Source organism: Serinus canaria, chromosome 15, assembly GCF_022539315.1.
Source record: "Serinus canaria isolate serCan28SL12 chromosome 15, serCan2020, whole genome shotgun sequence".
Taxonomy (NCBI): Eukaryota; Metazoa; Chordata; class Aves; order Passeriformes; family Fringillidae; genus Serinus; species Serinus canaria.
The window spans coordinates 117,985-145,372 of record NC_066329.1 but is presented as its reverse complement, the minus strand read 5'-3'; the positions used below and the strand labels follow the sequence as shown (position 1 = coordinate 145,372).

The 27,388-nt window shown below is 43.6% G+C and overlaps 1 protein-coding gene across 18 annotated transcripts in view; it reads left to right on the top strand.

Moving 5' to 3' along the window:
* MORC2 (MORC family CW-type zinc finger 2) overlaps positions 1-27,388 on the top strand; it is a 49,445-nt gene that overhangs the window by 4,882 nt on the left and 17,175 nt on the right. For 3 of the 18 annotated variants that reach the window (XM_009092199.4, XM_050980362.1, XM_050980363.1), the window contains exons 2-12: positions 1,462-1,515; positions 3,072-3,106; positions 4,063-4,131; positions 12,222-12,312; positions 13,836-13,944; positions 15,146-15,305; positions 15,387-15,498; positions 16,747-16,872; positions 21,122-21,201; positions 26,040-26,122; positions 26,997-27,082. In XM_009092199.4, coding sequence (XP_009090447.2) covers positions 1,462-1,515; positions 3,072-3,106; positions 4,063-4,131; positions 12,222-12,312; positions 13,836-13,944; positions 15,146-15,305; positions 15,387-15,498; positions 16,747-16,872; positions 21,122-21,201; positions 26,040-26,122; positions 26,997-27,082 — 1,005 coding nt within the window. Of the gene's footprint in view, positions 1-1,461; positions 1,516-3,071; positions 3,107-4,041; positions 4,132-12,221; positions 12,317-13,835; positions 13,945-15,145; positions 15,306-15,386; positions 15,499-16,746; positions 16,873-21,121; positions 21,202-26,039; positions 26,123-26,996; positions 27,083-27,388 lie in introns of those variants that run through there. The other 15 variants (XM_050980368.1, XM_050980367.1, XM_030230080.2 and 12 more) reach the window with 11 other exon arrangements.

Sequence of the window (27,388 nt, the reverse complement as noted above, 5' to 3'; positions counted from 1 at the left end):
TGTTCAAAGGAAGGAATTCCAAGATTGTGTTTCTGTGGAAGCTTTCTGATTGGGTAGATAGTCTTTCAAACACTGTTCCCATTGGTCTTGTCTCTGCAGGAGAGTGGAGGTATGGAAGTCTCTGTTCTCATGGTTTTAGTGGTAACTTTAAAACCTGATGTGTTTTCCTCTGACTGGAGCTCTTTTGATGAGTTCAGTGTGATCACCCTGAAGATGGCTATGAAAGCATGTTTTGTGGTCATTAACAGTGTGGACAGCTATATATTTTATGTGTGGGAAGTACCTGTGTGTCTGTTCTAGGAAGGCTGAAAATATGAAGAAATATCTGCTTTTTGGTCACCTGTTAGCTGTATGTGAGGGTTTTGTGCAAACTGAAACATGTTGATAAAACTGGTTTCTGAAGTCTTAGTCTCTTCATTGAACAACCTATAGGAGTAACAAATTCCATCAACTGTTTCTCCAAATCTTTGCCGTTAACCTCTATGTTTGAAAAAATTGTTAGATTTTGAAGTTAGGTTGCCAGCTTGGGCATGAAGTGGAGGTATGGCATTTATGTCAACAGGCAGTGTATTATAGTGATTTTTATTAGCTGCTTAAGTTTTTCTCACCATCTGTTTCAATGTTGAGGCATATAACTAATGGCTTCCAAATGGGAGCTGCTTAAAAGAGGTGGCAGTTCAGAGTCTGGAAACTAAACATATCTCTTGAGATTGTGCTGAAGTGATAGCTGGGTTCATTATTTTAGTGTTAATTTGGGAAGGTGGTGTGGTACAATGGTGTCAGAAGACTTTCTCTGGATTAGTAGCAGTTGCATCTGCTGGATGTTAGCCAGGATCTGGAAGCATTTTTCTGTCACAAATAACTTCTGCAATGGGACTGCGTGCATGGGGCACACTCACCTTGTTCATAACGTTGTTCATGTCTTGTTGTCTAGAGTGGCTGTGGCTACCACATCCCCAGAAGTGTTCAAGGCCAGGTTGGACAGGGCTTGGAGCAAGGTGTCCTTACCCATTGCAGGAGGACTGGAATGAAATTAGCTTTCAGGTCCCTTCCAACTCAAACTGTTGTGTGATTCTATGATAATCCTTATCTGGCCATATTTACTTATAGGCAGTATTGAGTTGCTGTGAAAAGACCTGTCACTCTGCTTTATAAGGACTTGCATGAACTGTTGACTGGGTCATAGGCTGGTTCATTGGATCATCATGTTCTCTGTCATGTCTGTGTAGCTGAGATATGTTTTAGACCACAGTAAGCTGCAATTTGGGGCAGACTGGCTGCTGCATGGCTGCCTCTGGCAGACAGTAAATCATTTGTTCCCAATCTGCTGTCAGCCAGACTGAAGTGTTGTACCCATTTGACTGGATTTGATTTAAAATGTAGTTGAGATTCTAATTTATTTAAAGGTCTCTTCTTTTTTTAAGTGTTGGTGTAACTCTGCTGATTTCTGTTTCATTGCAGAACTACCCATGAGTTCTTGTTTGGTGCCCTTGCTGAACTTGTAGATAACGCCAGGTATGTACCTGAAACTGCCTAGTTCCCAACGTAACTTTGGTTAAGATTTAATTCACCTATGTATTAGTTGATCTTAAGCAATATTCACTTCTAGTAGATTTTACAAGAAAATAGTAGCAGAAAAAAAGCTATGCATGCAAAAAAAATCTTGTAGATTTTACAAGAAAATAAAATTAAATTTTATTAAAATAAAATTTAATTTAGTATGAGTATTTCACTTATTCCTCTTACATTGCCACATCAGCCCCCTAAAAGAAAATAATTATTCCTGGAAAGGCTGGTTTGAATGAATCCTGGAGCAACTCATATTGGAAAGGAAATTCATAGCAGACACAAGAGAGATTTAAAGAAAAAACTAATCTGCCTTTTTGTGTAAAGAAATTGCTAAAATAAATATTACAGGAGCTGTGACTCTTCTGATATCTAAAAAGTCATAGTATCAAACATGACAATGAAAATCAAATCAGAAGTGGGATGCTGAAAAATAGAGCAAGAACTGCTAAAGGAATTTTGACACTTCAGGAAATAGGGTCTTTGGAAATTGCAGGTGTTGGCCCACCTGTCTCACCTCTTACTGGAGAGAATCCCTGCTATAGAGGCCTCCCAAGCCTTGCATGCTTTTGTCTCGAGCTAGAGGAAGTACTGTCATGAAGCACTGTGGAAATATTTTTGGGATTATTTTCTCTCAAATGTGATTTGTCACAGTGTGCATTTTGTGATGTAAGGAGCTGAAACAGGCATTTTTGATTTGGAAAGCTTCTGTTTAGGGAATCAGCTCTGTGTGTGTGTGTGTGTGTGTGTGTGTGTGTGTGCACGCATGTGAGCTGATGCTGTGTTCATGGTTGCAACAAGGTAAGAAAAAGTAGGGTCTTTGGGGGTGGTTTTCCCTTCACTTCTTGATTCCCCTCTGGCTGTAGAGAGGTTGTCTTTTGGGAAGAAATACTTACCTGGGCTGGAGGTACAAAATTGAAACAAAGTGTCTGTGGCATTTGTCAAGTGGGGTTTTGTTACAGCTCTGTAGTGCCACGCCTCTGGTCAGCAAACCAAGGTTGGTTTGGGAAGAGGGCAGTAGTGCGGTATGTGCTGTACTTTCAAATACAGAGGAGGATGCAGTGTGTGAAGGGCCTTACTTCAGTGATCTTGTAATGACAGTTTCCTGCAACAATCTTGAATGTATTGGAATGAAGCTTTATGTTGAGTTACTAAACTTTTTGTTGGCAGCTCGATAAAACAACTATAGGTGTTGTTTGTTTTGTACAGGAGGGAGCTCAGAAGTGTGTACTCATTTGATTCCCAGCCCCAGAATGACTTTTGTTAGAATGCTGGTGGTACTTCCTGTCACTAGAATTGTTTGTGTGCTAGCAATATCTTATGCTGGAGTTTAGGTTCAAATAGACAAAATGCAAGACAATGTTTTCTGTCGCTGATGACTGCGGGGCCCCTGTGGACTTGGATCTATACTGCCAGTTATTTTGGAAATGCTTGTGTGTGCCTGGATTTTTAGCTTCATTTCTGTTTAACGTTTGGATATCAATTGTGGTTTTATTTCTTTGTAGAGATGCAGATGCCACGAGAATAGACATTTATACTGGTAAGTCACTCATGCTTCTTCCTGGCATGTCAGCAATTAAGCCAGTAGTTAACTTGGATTTAGGCCGCAAATGTATGTTGTCCTTGATTGAATAACAGCGAGAGTGCTTATGCCCATCCTGGGGTCAGTACTGGGCCCCTCAAGACAAGAAAGATATTGAGGGACTGGCGCATGTCCAGAGAAGGGTAAGGGAGCTGAAGAAGGGGCTGAAGCACAAGTCTGATGAGAAGTGGCTAAGGAAGCTGGGGAGCTCAGCCTGGACAAAAGGAGGTTTGTGAAGGGTCTTCTTGATTCTACAATTCCCTGCCAGGAGAGTGCAGCCAGGTAGAGGTTGGGCTCTTCTCCCAGGTAACAAGAGACAGTAATAAGAGAAAACAGCCACAGGTTGTACCAGGAGAAGTTTAGATTGGATATTAGGGAAAATTTCTTCACTGAAAGTGTAGTCAGACACTGGAACAGGCTGCCCAGGGCAGTGGGAAAGTCACTATCTACCTATATTTTAAAAAATGTGTAGATCTGCTGTTTAGGGACATAGTTTAGTGAACTCAGCTGTGTTACATTTGTGGTTGGACTTGATGATATTAAGAGTGTTTTCCAACCTGAATTATTCTATTGTTCTACCATTTCTTCTGTGCCATAGTGCTGGTTGTCTTTCAAAAAGGAGTATCTTTGCAAATATTTGGGGAAGCAATTAAGTCAGCCTTCACCTGGGGTCAGGTGAAGTGAGTTGCTCTTTGTAGTGAATTCTAAAAAACTCCACTGACACAATACAGTTTTTTAGTGAAGAAATTCTTAGTAATTCCGTAACAAAAATCTGGTGCTCTTTCTTACAGCTTAGCCATATTGCAGGTTTAAAAGTCCTATTTGTTGTGTTACTTTTGTTGTTAACACTGATCCCATTTTATGGAACTTCAAACTTCTGCTTATGGGAGCAGTGAATAACTCTTCTCTTGCAGAGAGACGAGAGGATCTACAAGGTGGATTCATGCTATGTTTTTTGGATGATGGAACAGGAATGGATTCTAGTAAGTGACAGAAGGTTACACCTGGGTTTGCAAGCTGAAGTTTCATGTTATGGTTTAGGTTGAATTAACAGCTTAGTTCATTGAAAAGGACGTGTTCCATGCCTGTTTCTGCCTCTCCACCTGCTCTTTCACACCATATTACATATCAAACCATTTACCTCTTCCATTGCAGAAAACTAGTCAAAAGAAAATTGTTTTTGCTGCATTATAGAGTTGGGTCAGTCTGGCTTGAAATTTCCCAATACACTGAAGTTGGCCTTGGGGCTGAAGGGAGAATAGTGGAGCAAGAAGGGATAGAAGCAGAAGGTTTGATGGCATAAGCCTTTTCCCCATCTGGCTGCCAGATGATCAGTGTATCTCAGCCCTAACCAGAAGGTGTGCCATGGCAGAAATTAAGGTTCTGCTTTGAAAACAGTTTGCCATTGTTTCATCATGGACATTGTGTTTGAGATCAATACTGGACAATATAAAACCTTAGTAATATGGGAATATAGCAAATGTATTTCTGCCTTGTAAGAATTGCTGTAAATTGGTGTTGTATCTAGCAGGAGAAAGCTAAAAGCTTTTCTGCTTTACTTTAGCACCAATGTGCAGCAATGTCAATCCACCTTTGAGTCCTGAGGACTGGTAAGTCATCCTGTGAGGAGTTCCATACAGGGCAGAAAAATTGGGTGAAACTTGGAGGTGAATTTGGAGAAGACAAAGGAAATGGGTAAATAAGCAACAATTAACATTTTTGCACTGATTCCTCAGTACTTTAAGTTCCTCTTGTGATATTTTCATAGTTCAATCCTAGCTGGCAACTCAGTCCTACACAGCTGCTTACTGCATCTCCACTGGGATGGTGGAGAGAATCAGAAGGGTAAAATGTGAACACTTAATGGGTTGAAATAAAGACAGTGCAGTAGGGAAAACAAAAGCTGTGCACACAAGCACAGCAAACCAAGAAATTCATTCCCCACTTCCAGTGGGCAGGCAATTGTTCAGCCACGCCCAGGAGAGCATCATGTAAAACAGTGACCTGGGAAAGTGAATGCTGCAAGGCCACATGTGCCCCTCTTCCTCCTGCTTCCCCAGCTTTATCTGGTGATCACTACACCAAGATGCATGAAGCTTGGAGCAACCTGGTCTAGTGGTAGGTGTCCTTGCCCATGGCAGGGAGTGGAACCAGATGGTCTTCAAGGCCTGTTCTAATCCAAACCATTCTGGGATTTTATGATACTGTCTGGAAATCCTTGGGACAGTTGGGATCAGCCATCCCAGACTTGTCCCCTCCCAAGTCCTTGTGCAACCCAGCCTGCTTGCTGGTGGTGTAATTTGAGAAGCAGAAAGGACCTTGATGCTGTGTAAGCTGAGTTCAGCACTAATGGAAACCATATATTAGCAACACTTCTCTAAAATACAGTCCCATGCAAGTTAGCATGGAGAGATTGAACTCTATCCCAGCCCAAACCCATATAGATATGAAGCATTTCATTCAATTTAGTTTGGCCTTTGATACACAGATTTGTGACTTCAATAAAGGAATTTGGTTTGAACTCTAGATACCTTCTGTATATTCTTTGGAATACAATTAAGGATGCTAAACAGGTCTCCCAAGAATACTTTTCTGCCATCAGTTTAGCTGAAGGAAACAGTAAAGCCCCATCCACAAAATAAAAGCTCTGAGGTTGAAGTGTGGCCCTCTAATAGTCCTTAGGATCAGAGAGAGGAAAATACAACCTTCTCTGCCTGTGTTGAAAACTGCATGTTTCTCTGGAAGGTGCCAGGTGTCTGTTCTAATGCCACAGAATTTTATGGCAGGTTTTATACCGTTATTGCTTCTGTAGTGCTGGTTTTGTGACAAAATGGGATTTAAGTATTGGCTATTGTCTTGGTTTAAGACAATTTAAGGAGGATGCTCTGAAATGAGTTCTATCCCCTTAGTTTTAACCAATCCCTTTCCACAGGAAATAAATATGTAAAAATAAGTGAAAAAAACCAGTTTACTAACAAGCAAAACAGCAACAGGCACAAACTAACAGTAAATAATCACTAGATACAAAATTGCTAAATGTCATGGACTCCCTGGGAACAAAGAGAAACTCAAAATGGCAGTGACATCTTTCCCCAAGATGATACTTGCCATGTGCAACCGTGTGGGGGAGACAAAGGGAGGACAGCCCTCCCTCTTATCTCTCTGGTGGCAACACGCTCTGGTGGCTGGTACTTGGTCAAGGACTAGAACCTGTGAAGGGCTTCACCTTCATCTTGGCAGAGGATGGCAGGGCAGCCCTCTAAGGTTACTCAGACTCTGTGTCTTCTCGTGTCAGCTGGCTGCTGCTGGCAGCTGCGGCAGCTGCAGGGACCGGGGCCCCTTCACTTCTCCTAGCACCTTGCTACAGCTGCAGGCAGATACTGCAAAATTCACTCTGAAACAGTTTTTGATTATGACAGGCTGGGTCCCATTTTGTAGTAACAGTTGCTACTGTTGTGAGCACAGAAAAGCTACCTGAAACAACCCCCTCTGGAGGTCAGAGAGAAACAGAGAGGAAAAAAACCCCAAAGCAGAGCCTCTGCCTTGAGCAAAAGCTATGAGGGGAGAGACAGTGGTCTGCCTGAATGCCTTGACTTCAAAAAGCTTGACACTTGCCTGCCCCCATCTTCAGACCTGTGGTTCTGATTCTGGCTGTGCCGCTGGGTCTTAAAGAGACTTTCGATTTTGAGCACAGATGGATATGAAAAAAAAAATATTTGGGTTTCCTAGGGCAGCTTCTTTTGACTGATCTTTCAGGTAAATGTTGAAGAATTTTATCCTGATAGCCTGAAATGCTCAGTAAAGAAGATTGGCAGATACTGTGCATTGCAGGGGTGTTTCACAGTGCTATGCATTGAATATAGCAAATACCATTTCATTCAGGTTGTTTGACTGTCTTGATGCTTGACCAAGGGCAGCCAGGTGGAAGCTCTGTGTGCTGCACCATTTGCCTATCAGCAGGGACAGAAGCAGCTGAGGAGAGTCTTCATTTAAACTCCTGCATGGGGCGCTCTGGTTTCATCCCTGGCTGTAGGGATGCAGGGTCTATCAGTTTTAAAGGTATCCTGAAGATCTCCTATCTGACTTTAAGAGATGTCAGCAGAAAACTTTTTATTGGACTTTTCTCCCTCAATACAGACTTTGCTTCAACAGAAATCTTGGATCTTGGGAGTGTTTTATTTTTGTGCATGATAGCTTCAATTAAAAATTGTTTTTATTGTACATAAAGCTGACATGTTAAAAAGAATACCTCCATGACTTGCTGTAGTGCTGTTGTAGCCCGTGCTAGTGTGGGATCTTCCCAAGTCACCTGAAAGGATGACTTGGGAACACCTGACACCTCAGGCTTGGAAGGCTGGATGGGGCACCATCTGGGGATGATGAGTGTATAAACCCAGTTGCGTCTGGGCATTTCTAAATGGAGGGAAGAGCTGAAGGGCTCAAGTTAACTGTTCCAGTAACAGTTTGTGTTACTCTGTCTTGTTGCTGTTCTCTTTGGTCTTGTTCTGTCTTGGGCAATTCTAGATTTTTCTGGCAGGCTCTGAAAACTGAAAACAGTGTATAGTGAGGCAGTTGGTCAGATTTGAGTGCTCTGTCTGATAGCTTCTGATTAGCAAGCCAAATAAAAAACTTCTCATTTCTAAAAATTAGGGGTGTTTGTCAAGTGATTCCTGCTGCAGTTGCATTCAGTACTCACTGCATTGGCTCTCTTACTGATCACTCTGGGTTTTGTGGTCTCAAGATCAAAATACATTTGTTCTCAAGCTGGAAACATCTCACATTGTAGTCATGAGTTATCATAAGGTCCAAGGATTCAGTGATGTTACAGGACAGCTCTTTTCAAAGGAACAATGATATCCTGCAGAGAGGTATCAGAATTATAGCATCTTCTGAGTTGGAAGGATGGGATTTTGGGGTGTCCTGTGCCTGAGAGAGTTGTCCAAATGCTCCTGGGCCTCTGTCAGGCTTGAGACCATGACCACTGCCCTGAGAAGTCTGTTCCAGTGCCTGACCACCCTTTTGGTGAAGAACCTTTTTCTGATTTCCAATATTAATAAATATATTATTATCCAGTAAATACCCAACACAGAATAATAGTACTGGTCCAAAACTTTGGCTCTTTTGTAAGGAACTACATAGGAGTCCATAGGAAACCAAATAATAGGTCTCATGCAGTGCATCACATTTCTCATATATCTGTGAATTCACTAGTCAGGCTTGAAATTTTACCTAATGCCTGGCTCTGGAAGTGCTGCATGAATTTAAGGAATCAAAATACAGGTTGAATGATTCAACGAATCAACTTGTAGGTTGAGAAAGTATAACAACTAGTTTAGGAAGTGACTGTAGTTTTATTCTTAAGCAATTGAAGAAAATAAGTCTCTACCTGGCATTTTCATCACAGAAGTGCTCAGGATGGAAAGTACCTCAAAGATTATTTGTTCCAACCTTTCATGGGAAAGGGAATAGATGATCTAACACCCTGTCTCTCCAGTGATGGGGGACTCCATCACACACCTGGGGAGGTTGATTAAGTGAGTGATTGATCTCTAAAACATTTCTTACTTATTTTAAGAAGAAACCTCTCCTAGTGCAACTTGTATCTATTGCCTCTTTTTCATGTGGCTCCTAGGGAAGGGTAGCCTTTGTAGCTACCCTTCAAGTACTGTAATACTATGATGAGATAGTCAAGTGATACCTGGGCCCTCTCTTCTCAAGGAAGGAGACCTAATTCTTCTCATAGGGCAGTTTCTGCAGCCCTCTGATCATCTCCTTTAAATCCTGTTGAGTCTGTCTGCATCTTTCCTGAATTGAGGAGACAGAACTGGACACAGTACAGCAGGTGGGACCTGACAAACACAAAGTTGAGTGGGCTAATCACATTTCCATCTCTTTGGCAATGTCCCTGTGGATACAGTCCAGGATCCTGTTTGCCTCAGTTGCTGTTGTGGGACACTGCTGGATCATACTCAGCTTGTTGTCTTCCAGGATCCTTCCAGCAAGGCTGTTCTTCCCAACCTGCAGATTCCAGTCTGTGCTGGGCTCTTGGGTTATTTAATCCCAGGTGCTGCACTTCAGTTCCTTTGAACTTAGACACAATTTTGCTTGCCCACTATTTCAGCCAGCCCAGGTGTCTAAAAAGCATTCCAGTTTACCCCCATCAAGGAAGTTGGTGAGAATTCAAAAGCACCCCACTGTCCAGATCCTGTATGGAGATGTTGAGCAGTGTGGGGTCCAGCGTCAGTCCCTGGGGTCTCTGCTTGTGACAGCCTGCCAGCTGGAGTGAAAACCATTGATGGTCACTTCTGAGCATGACCCATGAGCTAGTTCCCTACTTGTTTTGTATACCGCTTGCCTGGTCTGTGTCTCCCCAGTTTGTCCAGGAACAGGCTGTATTAAACTGTGTCCAACACTTCATTGAAGTCCAGCCAAACAATACCCACTACTCTCTCTATAGGGACAGAAAGTGCTGCCTTGTAGAAGGTGACCAAATCAGTCAGGTGTGACTTGCCTTTGCTTTTTGAGAGATTGAAGCAAATATATCAGGTCTTGTTTTTTTTCCAACTGTATTTTTGAAGTTTGGAAGCTCAAAACAGCTTTTGTTTTAATGGAAGCAGTTAATTAAGTAGTAGTATGTTGGTTGCTTTATTAGTATTTTAGTATTTAGTATTTGCTCTTTAGTATTTTAGTAGTTGCTTTATTTGTATTTAAAAAATAGTGTTTATCCAAGGCACACAATGGTGAGGAACGATGTTTAACTGCAACTCCAACTCCTACTTTAGAGTGTGTACACACTTGTGTGTGTGGACAGTGACTCTTGGGGGCCACTTTTAGGAGAGCAGTCTACAAAATTCTTAGGAGAAAATGTCTCTTTAACCTTGTTTAAGATTAAGTCTTTAACCTAAACATTGATGTTTCCTCTGAAGTTAACAGATTTTTAAAACAAATTACAGGAACATGTATCAAAGCGATTTATCAGTCACTGTCTGTTTCCAGTCATTGCCCCATGTGGGGTTGGTGTCCTGTGTTTGTTACAGTGACCAAGGACCTCACAGCTTTTCCCTTGTTCCCCTATCCTCAGGAAAGTTCAACTTGGCTTTAGGTTAATTTCCCCCAGGTAATGAATTAAATCCTGCCATCTTGACCATCTTGAGTGAATTTTTTCAGCTTGTTTTTTCTCTTCTTTGTTTTGCATAGATCTCCCTTCTCTATTTTTCTTGCTGGGGAGTTTAGCTTTTTTAAATCCAGTAACTCTGAGGCACAACAAAACAAAAATAGTGTGACTAAAATAGTCTTAAGTGAAAACACTGTCCAGAGCCTATAAAGAACTGGGAAAAAAAAAAAGTTGTGTCTTGATTATTGGGAGGATATAAATATTAAATCTCTCCTAAGGATAGCCTGGAGAGAGTCGTTACCTCACATTCCCCTCTGCTCAGCATCACCTTCATCCCTCTGACCTGAAAGAGGAGTCATAATAGGGTGGTTTCAGACATTCAACATTGAGTGATAAACCATCTGGTCACCTTTCCTGAGAGGGGAAGTGCTTTGATAATTACTCTTTACCCTTTTTAGGCTTTCTAAAATAGTAACTATTTTTCAGTAACTATTTCTTAAAATAGTTACTGAAAAACGTTTGTGGACCAAAAAAGTTCTGATAGTCTTTCTCTTTTTAATATCCTGTATCTACTTTCCTTACCAGGCATTTAAAATAACACAGTAATAGTACTTAGAGTAATAATAATTGGATGAAGATGATGATCATCATCACCAACATCCTTACCCAGATCTCAAATACAAAACATTCCAGTGTTTTCTTTCTTTGGCTAGAAAATATTACAGTAGGCTGAAGGGAAGGCAGAGGTTCCCTTATCCAGTCCAAAGCTGTTTCTGGAATAGCTGTGGAGTTCCATTGAGAACAGCTGCAGTTGAGGCAGCAAGATGTTTGCACAGTTGTTCTTGTGTATTTGTGTCTTTAAATCTGAATATAGTTTCAACTAAAAATGGTGTTCTGACACTAGCTCAGAGATGTCATGTCAGGCAATGGTGTTAGTACTGAATATTTTATTGTAAAACTGGTCAATGCTGATAGGCCTGTGTGTCTCCTGCGTGCTGAAATCTAGCTTGTCCACGGGCTCAGCGTCCCCATAGTTGCCTGGTGTGGTGAATGATGTCTTATGCTCCCTTATAGCTTGTGTATGCATTTGTTTTTAACCCTCACAGTAAGGCACTTTGTGTTCCTTGTCTCTGGAATTAAACTTTTTTTCTCCCAGTAAACTCTGGTGAAGTGATTACTATCTCTTGGGGGAAGGGAAAGGAATCATTCTGTCCTAGGGACGATGTTAAAAGTCTTATCCCTGAACAATAAAAAGGCTAGAACTAAAAATGACAGACCCTCTCAGCTGTAAAGCCATTGTGTCCTTTCATTTTCTGCTGTGCTAATGAAATCCTCTGCTAATTGCTGTAGGACCTGCTTGTGTTGACTTTCTGCCCAGCTGTCCTGCTGCCAGGGGTCCAGCAATCTGTTGCCAAAGTTAGCTTGTGTCCTACTAGTGCTTTAATTAACCAGAGTGTTCAGTTCATCACTGTGAAGAAATAGCAGTGTTTATTCTGGATTCCTGACCTTTTTAATAGTCCTGACTTATGCTGTAGTGCCAGTGCTCTCAAGTGTGTGGTGTCAGTGGGACATGGGATACAACAGACCCACTGAATCCTAGGGTCTTAATTTATAAGAATTGACAGCTGTGATAGACAAAGTAGATAATTTTTTTTTTTTTTTTTTTTTTTTTTTTACAAAAAGGATGGTCTTCATGCAGTTCAGATGGGACAGTGAACTAGACTGAAACCTTTCTGTCAGCATCATGGCACCTGTACAGATCTTCTGGTAACATCAGTGCCCTCAAGTAGCATGTATCTTACAGGGCTCTGTGGTACAGCTTCAGAATGCAGCTTCAGCTTGGGTTCTGGCCCTATTTCCAGTGGTGAAGGAGATACCTTCCTTCTTTATCTAAAAGATGTGTCTGTGTGTGTCTGTACACTGAAATAAGCATTTTCTGTTCCCTGTCTCTTGTTGCAGATGAAGCTGCCAGTGTTATCCAGTTTGGTAAATCAGCCAAGCGATCACCTGAGTCCACTCAAATCGGACAGTACGGGAATGGCTTGAAATCGTAGGTACAACAAGAGCCAGCCTCCTGAGGCTGGGGAGGTCATAGTCCAGGTGATCGATGTACTTTTTGCTAAGAGGTGTATAGCTTTTTTCCCAGGAAAAAAAAAAAAAAAAGCAGATGAACTCTTACATCCCCTGGTTTGATAGACCGGAGCTCTCTCAACATCTGCTGTAGTTTTCCAGTGGCCAAGAAGGCTCTGTACTGCTGACAACAGTGATTTGGGACTATGTTTGTATAAGGCAGAGGGTACAGGTAGGAGCTTGGTGGAAATAATGGAAGAGCTTGGGGAAAATAATGGAAGAGCTGGAAACAAAATGGTCATCTCCCTGTTACAGTCAGGTAGTAAAATTTGAGCAAAATAGTGCTTCAGTCTCCCAACAGGAAAGTTATCTGGTGCAAGGCAGATGGACTTAAACCATTTCTTTTTGTTCTTAAACCAAACAAATGCAGGGAGAAGGCAGATGATGTAAGCAATGAGAGGAGGGGTAGTATTAAGTGCAGAGGAGCACATATGGGAAAGGAATCCTACCGGTTGGAGTGGATTTGCTAGGAAAGAGGGAGAAGTTTGCTCTGTCTTTGGAAAAGTTACAGGGCTTTGTGACTTACTCTGGCTGTTCTGCTTTGTGTTCACCCATGTGGCTTGATTATTTGCATCCTATTGGGAAATCAGTGGGACTCAGTAACCTGGGGGGAAAATTAGGGCATCTTGAGACACTGTCAGTTCAGCTGCAGTGCAGGACAGATCCCAGATCCTGACTGTATGCTTCCAGGACAGATCTCTGTCCTTTCTTAACCTTGAGCAAGAGGTGTACTTTATTACGTCAGAGAAATGCTGCCTGAAGCCCCAGCATAAAGGTAGGTTATGGAATTGCTGTGGTATGGACTTAAGGCAGTCTGAAGAGAAATGTGCTGACATAAGACCAATACGTCTTTCAATGCAATGTTGTTACCTGTTAAGGTGTTTTGGATCAGCTTGTTAACAGGATAACTTAGGAGAGTGGGGAGAAAGAAGGGACCGTCCCTTTTTTTGACAACAAGTTGCTAAGCTGCCTTAGCTGAAGTGTCAGTAAGGCTTTAGTTAGGTTAGGAAATGAATTTTCTGTCTCCAGACTGTTGCACTTGATTCTGGGTACAGTGAAATGAGGAATGTGCTTCCTTTCTCACTGACATTTCTGCTCAGAGATTTGAAGGTTATTGTCACAGCTCACTTCAGTTGTCTTTTAAATTTTTTAAAAATTTTTTGTTTAAACCTTCTACGTAGCATGAGTCTGCAATGCTGTGGACCTTTTAATTGTGACTGGTGTTAAATGTTTTGAAACATTGTGAAAATTCCCAGATTGATATGCCTTCTAAAAGGAATGAGATGTTTAGAGAGAAATAATAGTTGCTGTTTCAGCCCTTCTGCCTAATCTGGTTTTGGCATCTCATAACTGAACATAATGGAAGAAAGCTCAGTAATGTGGCCTGCATTCTGAACAGTATGGTGCATCAGGTGTAACACACAGTTTGACCTCTGCCTACAGGGGTTCCATGCGGATTGGGAAGGATTTTATCCTGTTCACAAAGAAAGATAACACCATGACTTGCCTCCTCTTATCACGGACATTCCATGAGGAAGAAGGCATCGATGAGGTTTGCATGTGCTTCTTGTAATGAAGTAATATAGTGAATGCTGCCTCATCTGAACTTGCCCAGCTCTCTCAGAAGAGTCTGTGTCAGGGCTGTTTGTGACTGTGGTGGGATCAGTGTATGGTTTTCTTTTGACATTATGCTGTAGGGCTTCTGCAAAGTCAACAATTTTTTTTTCTCCTTTTGGTTTTAATTCTAATTCAGAAGTCTCTCTAGAGTAGAGCAACTTTGAAGGGCTTATTTCAGTCACTTAAAGGTGTGCTTATGCTAAGTTCAGGACATGCCCAGACATCTTGCATTTTCCTTTTCCCACAAAATTTGAGTTTGAGATGTGTTTAATTTTACTGCACTGATTTGGTTTTGTGTAGAGAATTAAAGGTGTTTGAAGTTGCTACCCATAGGTCATTAAGCAGGTGTGTCTTCTTACAGATATTTTTGATTTTTAATAAAAAGTCAGTGTAGTTCTACTTATGAAAAACTTGTATATTTTAATAGATAACTCAGGCAATGTTCCAGGCAGGGTCGATAATTTAGGTTTGCACTGGGCTGGTATCTCAGAAAGCATCTTCTAGTATGAGGGAGGGGGTGAAGGGACCTGTGCAGAGAAGCTGGGGAGGGTCAGTGCATGCTGGTAGCCAGCCCATGACTGAAGCAGGTTGGGAAGAGTAAAGTAAGTCTAATTCCCACAGGAGCTCTACTTTTTTGGCTTGACCACAATTCTGGAATGGGATTTGTGTCCTTGATGTGCAGCTGCAGTTTATGATTCTATCTATATTTTTACTCTAAATGGCAGAAACCACCTTGCTAGCATCCTTTAAAAAAATCAAAGACTGAGATCAGGATAAATATGAGTGAAAGATATCTGAATTCAAGAGAGGAATTAAGCCAGAGTGGTTTTTTTAGTATTATGAAAGTTGCTACATGACAAGGGGAAAAAAGCCATTGAGTGCGTGAGTAGCCAGTACCATACATGTGACTTAGGAGTGGTTCACTCTGATACTGGTATTTTAAGAAGGCAACTCACAGGCTGGCAAAGAGCGTCTGTGAGCATTTGACAGACATGCAAACTACTGAAGAGCTGGAAAGGCTCTCATGGTGACTTAGGGGGCTGTCAGTTAGGGGTAAGTCACTGGACCATGACCTGCAGGAGGGGCTGATTGGAATGGGAGAGCCTGAGTCACTCTCAGTACAATGGGATTTGCAGGTCATCGTTCCCCTACCCACCTGGAACGCACGGAGCCGTGAACCCGTGACGGACAACATGGAGAAATTTGCTATCGAGACGGAGCTCATTTACAAATATTCCCCTTTCAAATCAGAATGGGAAGTGATGGACCAGTTCAATAAGATACGTGGTGAGAAAGGTACATGTGGATGATGCAGGTCACAAGTGAGGTATTTGGGGTTTGGTTGCGATTCACCTGGTTGACTTGTTACTTTCTCAGGCACTCTGGTGATCATCTTTAACCTCAAACTAATGGATAATGGAGAGCCAGAGCTGGATGTGACTTCTGACCCTCAAGATATTCAGATGGCAGAAACACCCCCAGAGGGAACGTAAGTGTGACTGGTGTAGCTGGCCCTGATCAAATTGGGTGTAGGTTTGGCTATATACTGTGTGCATGGGGCTTTTTTAAGATTCTCTTTTTCTAGTGAATTAGAGAATTTCGAAGATCTGTAGTTTGTTCTTAAGCTGTTTGGGGTGCATGTGTGTGTCAGCCCATGGGTGTTGAGGCTGTGTTTGGGGTAAAGGCCTGCAATGGCTGATCTCAGCTTAGCCAAAGCAGAAGACTTGGTGTCCTTTAGGCACCATAAAAAAAGGAGACCTAAGCTTTATGTTTAATTTTCTATACCTATCAAAGATGTTTTCATCAGAATGAGAGCTGGTTGTGAGTCAGTGCTGCTCCCAAATTGCTGTTCAGTTTTGTGGCAAAACATGAGGCGCTGCACAGGTCAGCCTCTAGGGGTGGATAGTATGGAAGACAGGTGGGGTGTATCATCACATCTGTCAGGGAGCAAGGGAGGACTTCTTCCTGCAGAGGGCAAGAAGGATATGCTCAGTGGGCAGCTGGAAGAGCACAGGCCCCTGTTTAGAGTGAGCTGAGTGTTTGCTGAGTTGATCACTGGAAGGCTTGAAAACAAAAAACTGAACTGAAATGAGCCAAGTGCTTGGTTAAGTCCCAGAGCTCCATGGACACACCTGGCAAGCTTTACCTTTTTGATAAGATTACATGCTTCTTCTCTACAGTGCATGAATTTTCCAGAGGAAGTTTCAGACCCTGTAAAGCATCTCTATATTGTCTATGTATTAGAGTGACGTTACTGAGCAAATTCCTTGGGGCACTCCAAGGGATCTCAGCATCTTTAATGCCTGTTTGTAAGGCAGGCGTGATTGCCACTGATCACAGCCTCTTCTTTCTGATATTGTGGTACCATGTGTGTCGGTGAGTAGTACAGGTTCTGAGGCAGTGTACCACTGACTCACTGAAGGGTGGAAACGCTCTGGTAGGTGGGCACACTTTTAGTGTTAAATAGGCCAGTTTATAGCTTTGGCCATTATTTTCCAAATGTATGCAAACTCCCTCTTCACGTTGCAGTATCATGAGTATGAGTGTCTTGTAGCAGTAGTTATGATGTACAGCTCAACAAAGAGTTTGGAGAAAACATAGGTTAAAAAAAAATTAAAGAAAAGCTTTACTTAATATAGCTTCATGGTAATTAAAACAGAAAGACCTTTGTTTTCACCTGTGTGTTTTGCTAAGGGTATCTCTTGGGCATATTCTGAAGTAGATGGCTCTCTTGCAGCAAGCCGGAGCGCCGCTCCTTCCGTGCCTATGCTGCTGTACTTTATATTGATCCCAGGATGAGGATCTTCATCAATGGACACAAAGTACAAACCAAACGACTCTCATGCTGCCTCTACAAGCCAAGGTAAGTGTTGGATCCAAGATCTGCGGGTGTGTGGGACCATTTGGAGATAGAGAAAAGGTGTAGTGTTTTGCTCTCCAGGTGTATCTTGCAAAATTCCATTCCTAACGCCACAGAATCAAGCCATAAGAGAATGGCATGTGCTGTTGACATCATGGGAAGAGAGATACATAGTGGAAAATCGAATGCCTTTGAAAATTGCATGAGTCATTGGTGCAATTTGGCTCCCTTTCATAGCAAACAAAGAAATTAAGATCCTGGTTGTATGAAATACCATATTCATACAAAACTGTTGAGTAACTATGTTGTTGTTGAGCAGAAGAAGGAAATATAGATGGTGGGTGTTAGGATTATTTCCAAAAAGAAACTAGACCAAATGCTTTGAAACTTTTATATGAGTTGCTTTTATATGTAACTAATCCAGGTTTGAATAGAAATTGAGAAAAAGCTTTCCCTATATTCCTTTTAGATTTCCTTAAACAAAATATGTGACTGTGAGCTGGGGTGTGCTGTCAGTTGACTGAAGGGAGACTGGAAAAGGTTACTGGGATGGGAGGGGAAAGGGAAATACAAGCAGACTGAAATACAGGGAAACCTGTATTTCAGTCTGCTTGAGGCAGACTCTCTCTGGGAGCACGCAGTCCGCATTCTAGATACCCTGGCATAATTTATTTGAATCAAATAGTTGTAATTTTGTAGAGTATTTGTGGATTTTTTAGTATAGCATTTTGGGCTCACTCTCAGCCTACTAAGCACTGTTAGCAGCCACAGGCCAGTGTCACACCACTGACAGTGCCTGAAGAGCCTGGCTAGTTTTTACCTTAGGCTTTCTTAGCTCCTTACATAAGACTGTGTGAAATGGTATCAGAAACTTGACCAAAATAAAAGAATCTTACACACCCACTGCTCCTCATGCTGGCCAGGCCAGTTGTTTCCCTGCGGAAGGCAGGGAACTTACCACTGTATATCCTGATTTATTGGATAGAGAATCTCAGGATTTCTGTATTTTTGACTGTGTTTTATCTACATGTGAGGGCTTTGTGCTGATTCTGCTTGTGCTGTAGTCCATCAAAAGTACTAGGGAGAGAAACCAGGGGAGGACACAGATTTTTATCTCACCAGAGACAAGCTTCTTGCGAGACTCATAGACAGGATGCCATCATTGTGGGTGATGCTGCCAGTGTCATGACAATATTAGGTATCCCAGGTCACCCCAGATGTTCATCTGTCTCAGTGTCTTCTTCAAGTGGTCAGTAATCTATTCTAAGGAGCCCCAAACTAATGTGTGCTGGTGGCAGGTGTATCTGACAGATCTGCTTGTGCCACATCTGAGCAGACTCCTGTAGATCTGCTTATAGTGATAGGCCAGTACAAATTCCTGAGCATTGTAAAGACATTTACATTTAAAATCCCCATTCCTGCAACAGAGCAGTAAAGACTGCAAGGCTTTCCTGCAGAGCACAGTGTAAATCTTCTCAGTCTTGTGGCAATTGTTGTGGCTTTACTGGGCCTCTCTGGAGAGTGTCCAGACTGCTTCCTTCTGGCTGCCAGCTTTGGGCTCTAGAAGCTGCGGGCCATCAGGACAAGCCATCAAAGCCTTTACTGTGGGTTCTGAGAGCCAGCACTGCTCTTGGGGTAGATGCCATGCTGTGGGCGTGTTGAGGAAGCTGTCTTTTTCCTTAGGAGAGCTCAAGTCTGCCTTGGGTGGCTCTTTCTAAAGGGAAAACCAGTAAATCAGTCCATTCTGAAAGTGGTTACTTTGCTTTTACTGCCATAGGTGTGCGTTTTTTTTACATTTTTCTCCCTGAACCTGCTGAAAAGGGTCACGTATGCCCTCACTTTCCCGTTAGAGCTGAAGCCAGCGCTCACCATCCCCATTTATCTACTAGGCTTTGAGTGCTCCACAGGGTAATACTGGGTTAATCCCTTGCATTTATGCTGGCACTGTTTTGTGTGTGGGTGCACAGGGGAAGGGACCTCCATTATGGTGTTCCTTTGAGGTCAGCTGATGTAGCCATGATGCTCAGCTCTTTAGCATGGCTGTGTTTCTGGTCCAGTAGCCTGGGCCAGGTAAATCTTGAACCTTCCTGGTCAAGCAAAGGGGTGGGGAACAGACAGTGGAGGTGCTGCTGCCTTACAGCCTGAGTAGCTGGTGTGCTTGTCTGGGACATCTGAAGGGCTCTTTTCTTTCAGAGCGGGCTCCCTCCTGCTGTCAGTCAGGTTGCCTTTATCTCTGAAGGAAAAGCCTGCATAGCAGCCTGTCTGCAGGTTCCAGTGTTGGTGTTAGTGGACAATGAATGGAAATCCACTGTGGATTTAGGGTATGTAAGTGCCTTTACTGAAAAAAGGTTTTGCAGTCCTTGCACTGTTTTTCAGGAATAACAGTGCATCTCCTGAGCAGGACACTTGTTTTCTGTTCGTTACCACCCATGTTTCTGTGGGAAAGGCTTCTCACCTTTCTGGAGCAGATAATATCCTGGTGACAGGGACTGGCTGGTTTTGTGCAGATCCTTCACCAGTCTTTGCGGTTGTGTTGCTACGTTCTCAGCTTCCCTGGGAGTGGCCTGTGTCTCCTGAAGGATTGCTTCCATCTCTTCCCCCGTAGCTGTTGGAGCTTTTATAGCAATATGGGCTGTGCAGGTAGAAATAGCCTCGCCACATGCAAGGCCTGTGTGTGCCTCCACAAGGACACTCCAGGGCAGTTGAAATGAGTGACTTGAAGGTCATGATGGTTCATGGTGCCATCATCTAGGACATCCGGCAGTTGCTTACAGTGTTCCCTACAGCAAAGGAATGCTGTCCCTATGGTCCCCCCTAGTGCTGCCCTGTCTGCTGGGCTGGGCGTGGGGGGATGATTCAGCTTCACTCTGCTTCTCTGTCTTTTTATTTTCCCCTTAGAAGTGAGGCAGGTGTGGGTGAAGTAATGTAGTTATGCCAACATGTTGAAAGCTGCCTGGCTTTCAGTGTGTGCTGTCTCCTGGGCCCAAATAGCTTTCATCAACCTTACATAGGTTAGAGATGACACCACCAAAATCCTGACTCTTTAGCTCCTGACATGATGAATTCACCAACTGTGATTTCTGGTAGTCTTAGCACCAGCCTACTTTTTCCCCAAAGAGGAAATCCTTAAAAATAGCAGAAGATGAGTTTAGCAAAATGTATTTCCGGGAACTGTGCTTGTGGTCTTAATTTTCTAGATTTGGGAGTGAGGGATTCCTGTTGGTGAGATTATGTCTGATGTCAGTACCATGTGTGCTCACCCACAGAAACAAACCTAAACAAAACTTTTCATAAGTGCAAGGTTGTTTCTTGTGAATCCTGACAGTTTATCTGCTGTTTGGGGGGAATTTTGTCTCTCATTAGGATCTAAGTGTGATTCCAGTCGGTCGGTCAGTCAAGTGTTACATCCCCATGTGTTTTTGCCTCTCTGTAAAAACAGCATTTCTAGTGGCTTTTGCTTTAGATAAATACTGGAAAAGTTAATCCCATCCATTTGGGATGGGATTTTCCTCTTGGTACATCCAAATCCTCATGTCTTAAGGTGATCTGCAGGCTCTGCTTGTCCTAGGTGTCATCTTTCCTTGTGACGTACTTGGAGGTCATACACATTCATGAGCTTCTGCCTCACGAACACCAATCTCTCACTCTGCAGCAGTCAGAGTGAATTTGGATCTGTATTTGGCATGTTAGCATACAGGGAAGGTGAAACAAGCTGCTCCATCTCCAGCACAATTTACAAGGTTGTGAGTCGGATACAAAACACACAGAAGTGTCCTGAAACTTGAAGTTCTTATCAAATTGTTGTTCTACTTTGAGATAGCCCTGTGTGAGATGGACCTGTCAGACTGCACCTGTGGAGAACTGTTCACAGGAAAGATTATTTCGTTCTGTTGGGAGGGTTTTGAGAAGCTTTCCCTATATATTCACTCCTCCTTTTCACTTCTGAAGAAATTATTTCTCTAAGTCTAGAGATTTGCTACAAGAATATGGATATATTTCACCCCCACTGGTTAATGCAGAAGAAGAGAGGATATTGTGGTTGGAACTACTACTAAAATATCTCTGACTTCAAAAGATTTTGCATAGCTTCATCCAAAAATGTCCAGTTCTTGATATGTAAACCTCCTCCATTTATTAAATCGGTTGGGAGTAGTAAAGTAACATGTGGGGACCTTGTTCTCTTGTACAGTGATGAAATTTTGGTTTGACCTTACTGCTGAGTTTGCTGATTAATAAATTTTGATCGACACAGGATGTACAAATACACTTCAAACCGTTTCAAGACCCGTGCAGAGCAAGAGGTGAAGAAAGCAGAGCACATGGCCAGGATAGGTGAGTCATCAGGTGTATGCATTCATCTATTGCTAAGGGGAGGACTAAACCCTTGACTGATGGGACCTGGGTTTGACTGTCTCTGGGATCACTGGAATTGCTCAGGAACTGAATTACTGCAGCAACTAGAGATGACACAGACTTACGTTCATGCAATGGAAGGAATGTAAATTGTTCCCAGAGACCATTTCATCATCTGAGTAACAGAAGTACAGGATAACCCTTAGAGTCCCAGCAGTTTGCCCTCACTCCAGCAGAAGCCTGGCTGAGCCCTGTCATCCTACAGTTCTTCTCTCACTTTTAAGATATTATGAACTTTTGGTTGTGCTTTCATTCTGCACTTTTCCTGTTAAGGCAGTTAAAAAAGTAGTTTTTTATTCTGTCTTTTAATGTGGGGATTGGTCTGGGTGTTCAAGGGAGCCCTGGTTTGTTTGGTTTTAACCCTTCCAGGCATACCTTTTGCCCATCTAATCTTCCTTTCCTGTTAAGTCCTGTAATCCTCAGGGAAAACTCAGTTTGTCATAATTGGATATTCAGCATATAGAAATCACACAAACATATAAATACAGCATTAAACTGTATTATAACTGCATTAAATCTCCAGAAATTTAGCACAAAAAGCAGCATCCCTCCCTAACCCTTGATGCAAAAATACTGTAGTGAAGGAAGAATCTTGGAAGTTGTGATTTGTATGTGACCTGTATCTTCTGGTAGGTTTCATAAATCAACTACATAAATCACTTGGAGACATATGTCCTCTGTCCCTGTGTCAGAGGTGCTTTAGGCGTGTCTGCATGTGGCTGCAGGTCATATATACAAGGGATGGTGCCGCATTCAGCCTGTGCAGCATCACAGAGGGCAGTGTGATTGTGACCCTGCCCCAAAGAAAAGCAGCAGAGTGAAATGGTGTGAACTGCTATGTTCCCTGTTCCTCCTTTAGGAAGCACAGCCTGGCAAGATAGACTTGGTATGATGAAGCTTAGACAGATTTTATTGTGTGCCTCAGTCCTCATAGGTGAATTTATTTTTACATTGAGCCCTATAGCTAGGGCAGGTCTTGAGCACATACTCCCATTGCTTTTCAAGAAGATGCAAAGAGCAGGATTTAGAGAAGCTTCTTCCCTGAAGCAGTCTATGAGGCTTTCATGACACTTAAAAGTGCAGTTCAGTGTATGGCACTGAAAAATGGTGTCCATTGTTGTCCCAGTGCTGACAGCAGGTCCCATTGGCCTTAAAATGTCACACATTTCTATCACCAAACCAGCCTGGTGCCTTTGGGTGTGCGGGGATCACTGAACCTGCAGTGTGCCCAGGGGGCCAAGAAGGCCAATGACATCCTGGCTTGTGCTAGAAATAGTGTGGCCAGTAAGACCAGGGAAGTGATTCTTGCCCCCGGCCTGGTACTCAGCACTGGTGAGGCAACACCTCAAGTACTGTGTCCAGTTCTGGGCCCCTCAGTTCAAGAAGGACATTGAGGTGTTAATAGTGAGTCCAGAGAAGGGCAACAGAGCTGGTGAAGGGTCTGGAGTGCATGTCCTATGAGGAGAGCTGGGGTGGTTTAGCTTCGAGAGAAGGAGACTCAAATAAAACTACCTGAAAGGATGCTGTAGCCAGGTGGGGGTAGGTCTCTGCTCCCAGGCAAGTAGTCACAGGATGAGAAGACATAGTCTGAAGGTGCCCCAGGAGAGGTTTAAGTTGGACATTAGGATTAATTTCTTCACAGAAGGGGTCGTAAGATATTGGAATGGACTGCCCAGGAAGGTAGTGGAGTCACCATCCCTGGAGGTGTTTAAGGAAGGACTGGATGTGGCACTTAGTGTTGTGGTCCAGTTGGCATGATGGTGTTGGTCACAGGTTGGACTCCATGATCTCAGAGGTCTTTTCCAACCTAATTGATTCTGTGATTCTGTGAACCGGCCCAGTGCTTTTGGTGTGCAGGGATCACCAAACCAGCCCAGTGCTTCAGGTAGTGCAGGGATCGCTGAATGGGCCTGGTGCCTCTGGGAGAAAGAGGGTGCTGAGGAAAGGGCTTAGGACACTGTGGTGAAAACTCCCACCTGACCTCAGACTGCTACTGCAAGATTGGAGCACAAATGGAGCCTCCAGGACTAAAACATGCTCAGGTTATTATCTTCTGGGGCCTACATCTTTACTTTGCTTTACTTGTAGGAAAATAGATTTAATCTGTAGCACCAAGCTTTTTTGTTCTCCTGCTGGTAGAAATGATTAATTTCTCATGGTCTCCAGTACTCCAGAGGGATCATCACCCAGGAATTATTTGCAGTTTGCTCTTTTAAACCCAGGAATTATTTGCAGTTTGCTCTTTTAAACAGGAGTACTTTGTGACAAATGGTGGGTCTCAGCTGAGCAAACAGCAGCTCCAGAATGCCAGAGATACCTGCCTACAGGGAATGTGTTGGAATCAGTCAGACTGAGAGACTGCCGAGTCTCTGGAAGTAGCTTATGAGCTTGTGGAATCAAAACATGATAACCAAAAAATAGCTGAATGGGCAAGATGTATGAGCAGCAGTGAGTATTGGTGGCATGGCTTTGGCATATCTAAAAAGAGCTATGGCTCAGGAGTGAAGACATACATATATTTAAGATGAGGAAAAGCCACTTTTCATTCCCCAGGAACTAACTTCCTGCCTCAAGCAAAAAGCTGTAGTATCCAGATTCCTGAGTGGGTAGACCTAGGAGGAAACTACCATTCCTAGGCAAGGTGGCTGTGAAAAACCATCACCTGCTTTCTGTGTTCTTTTGAACTGAGGCTGAGTACTGCACTGAGGCACCTTGGCATTGCTATTGCCTCACTTCTGGAAATCCTCTTCCAAAGCTGGGAAGGCAAAAAAATGAAGAGGTGAGGAGTCATGCAGGTGTCAAGTACTGGAAGCTAACACCTCTGTGCTGCTCTAGGTATTATTTCAGATTATTTTGATGTGTCCAGTGACGTGCTTGGCAGTGCCACGGGTACACCATGCCTGTTGTCCCCTGGGAAAATGTGTATATGGGTTTCAGCTGCTGTGTGCTCACTGTCTTGCATAGGACACCCATCTTTATGCCTTGGAGCCTCAGCCCTGTAACTGTATCGGTCCCTGTCAGCTGTCTCAGTTGTCACTGCATTAGTGGAGCAGGTTTGACCTGTGCCCTTCTGAGTTACCGCTGTGTTCTTTCCACTAGCCACAAATATGTTTAGCCTACAAGCTCTGATTGAAGTGGACTAAGTGCTTTAAGCAGTCTCCTGTTGGCTTGATTTAGCCAGACTGTCTCTTGATGATGGCTAGTCACACAGCACAGTCTTTGGTAAGCAGCTGTGAACCCCAGAGCATGCTGCTGTGGGAATGAGGGGAACAAAACTCCAATGGGACAATGCATAGAAAGGAAAAGGGATTTGTGTTGTAGTGGTCTAAGTGAACTGACTGGCTACAGACTCCAGTTTCCTTCTGGCTGGCGCCCGAGTGCTGCTTTTTGGAGAGATACTGGTAATCCCTAGGAGCCAATTGCTAGCCTGTCATCTTCTTGCTTACCTCATCCTATGTAAATCTTAGTCAAGGTCGTTCCTCCACTGGTGTGTTTCCTTCTGAGTGTCTCACAGCCACTCACAGTCTCACAGTCTGTCTCCCTGTGAAGAGGGCAGGGAAGGAGATGGCTTTTTGGTGTGCTGTAACCAGTCTGCTGGACCTGCACGTGTGGGGATGCAGGCTTTGTTTGCCTTGGTGTGAGCTATGCCATCCCTCAGCATGCACCCTTTGTATTGCCAAAGTACAGAATCACAGGATGACTTGTATTGGAAGGGATCTTAAAGCTCTTTTTGTCTAAAGCCTCTCCTTCTCCAGGCTGAACACTCCCAGCTTTACAAGCCTGTCTCCAGAGCAGAGGTGCTGCAACCCTTGGAGCATCTTCATGGCCTCCTCTAGGCACTCTCCAGCAGCTCCAGGTCTTTCCTGTGCTGGGCCCCAGGGCTGAAGGCAGCTCTGCAAGTGGGGTCTCATCTGGATGGGGCACAGGGGCAGAATCTCCCCCTCCCCTGCTGCACATGCTGTGGGATCAGCCCAGGGCATGGAAAGTTTCTGGGGGCCAGAGCAAACAGTTGGGACAGGTCCAGCTTTCATCCACCAGCACTCCCAATTCCTTCTTACTCAGGACTGCTCTCAGTCCATTCTCCTTGCAGAAAATGAGGTTTATTGAATGAATCTTAAGTAATACAAGGGTAATATGTGCCCATTGTCAGCATTCCTGTTTGTCTAGGAGACAGGCAAAAAGGGCAGTTCCTTTTACATGGTTAAGTTTCTTGCATCCGGGGATCATGTGCAGGGTAGGTTTTCCGAATGCTGGGTCCTATGTAATGTGTAGCACAGATTTGGTTTTTTTCCAGTCAAAATTTGGCAATTATTAGAGAAAAAAGCGTTTCTGAGAGTAGTCCTTTCCCTTAATCTTTGCAAGAAAATTACCTCTTTGGAACTCCTTTTCAAGCCTGAACTTAGTCTTGGTTTTGTGAGAACCTTTCTCTGAATCACACTACCAAGCAGAGCAGGCAGGGCCACAGGCATCATTAGACTTTCCAGTTCCTTGTTGTCTTCCTCACAGATCCTTCCTTCAAATGTGCTTTTGCACAGTTTATCCCTGCTATTGTGTCAGTGTTGACTGTGACCTCTGAGCATGTCAGTGGGACCCTCTCATGTTAGGTTTGATTTTTTTGTACTTTTTTGTGTTTCCTTTGTACCCTTGCACACATCAGTGCAGCAAAGGCTCTCTGGAATTGCTCTCTTTGGGTGAATGCCTGATGATGTCTGTCTGTACCAAATGGCTGACAGCATCCTTGTCCCTGTATGTTTCAGCGGAAGAGAAGGCTCGTGAGGCGGAGAGCAAAGCCCGTGCCCTCGAGCTACGCCTCGGAGGGGATCTCACGCGGGAGTCCAGGGTGAGCCTTGTGCTTTTGGTAGCATGTCGTGTTTTGAGCACCAGTGGATGTTCGGAGCACTGGCAGTGGAGTGATGCTGACTGGGCAGCACCCCATGGCAGCATGCCTGTGCTGGTTAAGCAGGTGGTGGCTCCAGTCAGCAGTGGACTTCCAGCAACATTTAGGCATCTCCATGGCTTCATCACCACTGGATGTGTTTCACCATCTTCAGATGGTGTGCAGCCCAAGTGAGAAGTGTGCTGGCATTCCCCTGCCTACACACCCAATACATCCTGTGTGGGAAGGTGACTCCCAGACTCCGGGTGCTGTTTGCTGACAGCCTCTATGGACGTGGCCTGGGGAACAGAACTAGAGCTACGGGCTTTTTGGTTGTTCCCTGCTGCCTGTGCAGCTGTCTCTGCGGCATTTGGCCAGGGGCTTTTGGAGAGGGCCTCTTTGCTTCTTTCCAGTGGGACTGTGGCTTTGAGGGGCAAGGCTGAGCCCTGGCGCCAGGAGTTGGGACCAGGGCTGGCAGGGACACCAGGAAGGTCAGCAAGTAACACCAGTTGCAAATCACTGAGCTTCCTTTTGGTATGTCATGGAAACAATAGTATCCATGTGCCCTGGATGTTTCCTTGTGCTCCATTGCCACTGTTTTCAATTTCTTAATCCCTTTTTTTACATGTGGACATTTTCCTCCAAGAAGCTGTGTAGCTGCTTAAACAATCTAGCATAAGTTTGCCCTACATGTGGAAACACACTGGTTGTCACTGTCTACCTGTTGTGACTTCTTTACATTTAAAACATTTTGCAGCTCTTCCTGAAAGAGCAGAAAATCATAAATTGAGTGAATTTTATGAATTTCCCACTTTGACTATGCAATGCTTGTTTGCAGGTGATGTTGCGTCAGGTCCAGAACTCGGCCATCACCATGCGGCGGGAGGCTGATGTCAAGAAAAGGATTAAGGATGCAAAGCAGCGGTGAGTGCAGGGGCTTCCAAACTCTGGAGTACCTAGGTTGTTTGCTCCAGGTGCTCATATAGCTCTCCTATTTTGCATGTATTTTTGGTTCAGCTCAAAGCTTAAATATCCATGGGCATTTTATATGCCTGGGCTGTTAACTTGAGCAGCTGGGGTACTATTCTGGTTACCTCTGGTATTCCCTTCTAACCTGCTGGAAGACATGTGGTCTCTGGATTGGGTTGTTTGCTGTAAATATTTACCTGGTTTTCACATCAGTTTTTTTCACTCTTGCGTTTTCACTTGCAGATAAGATTCAGGCTGATG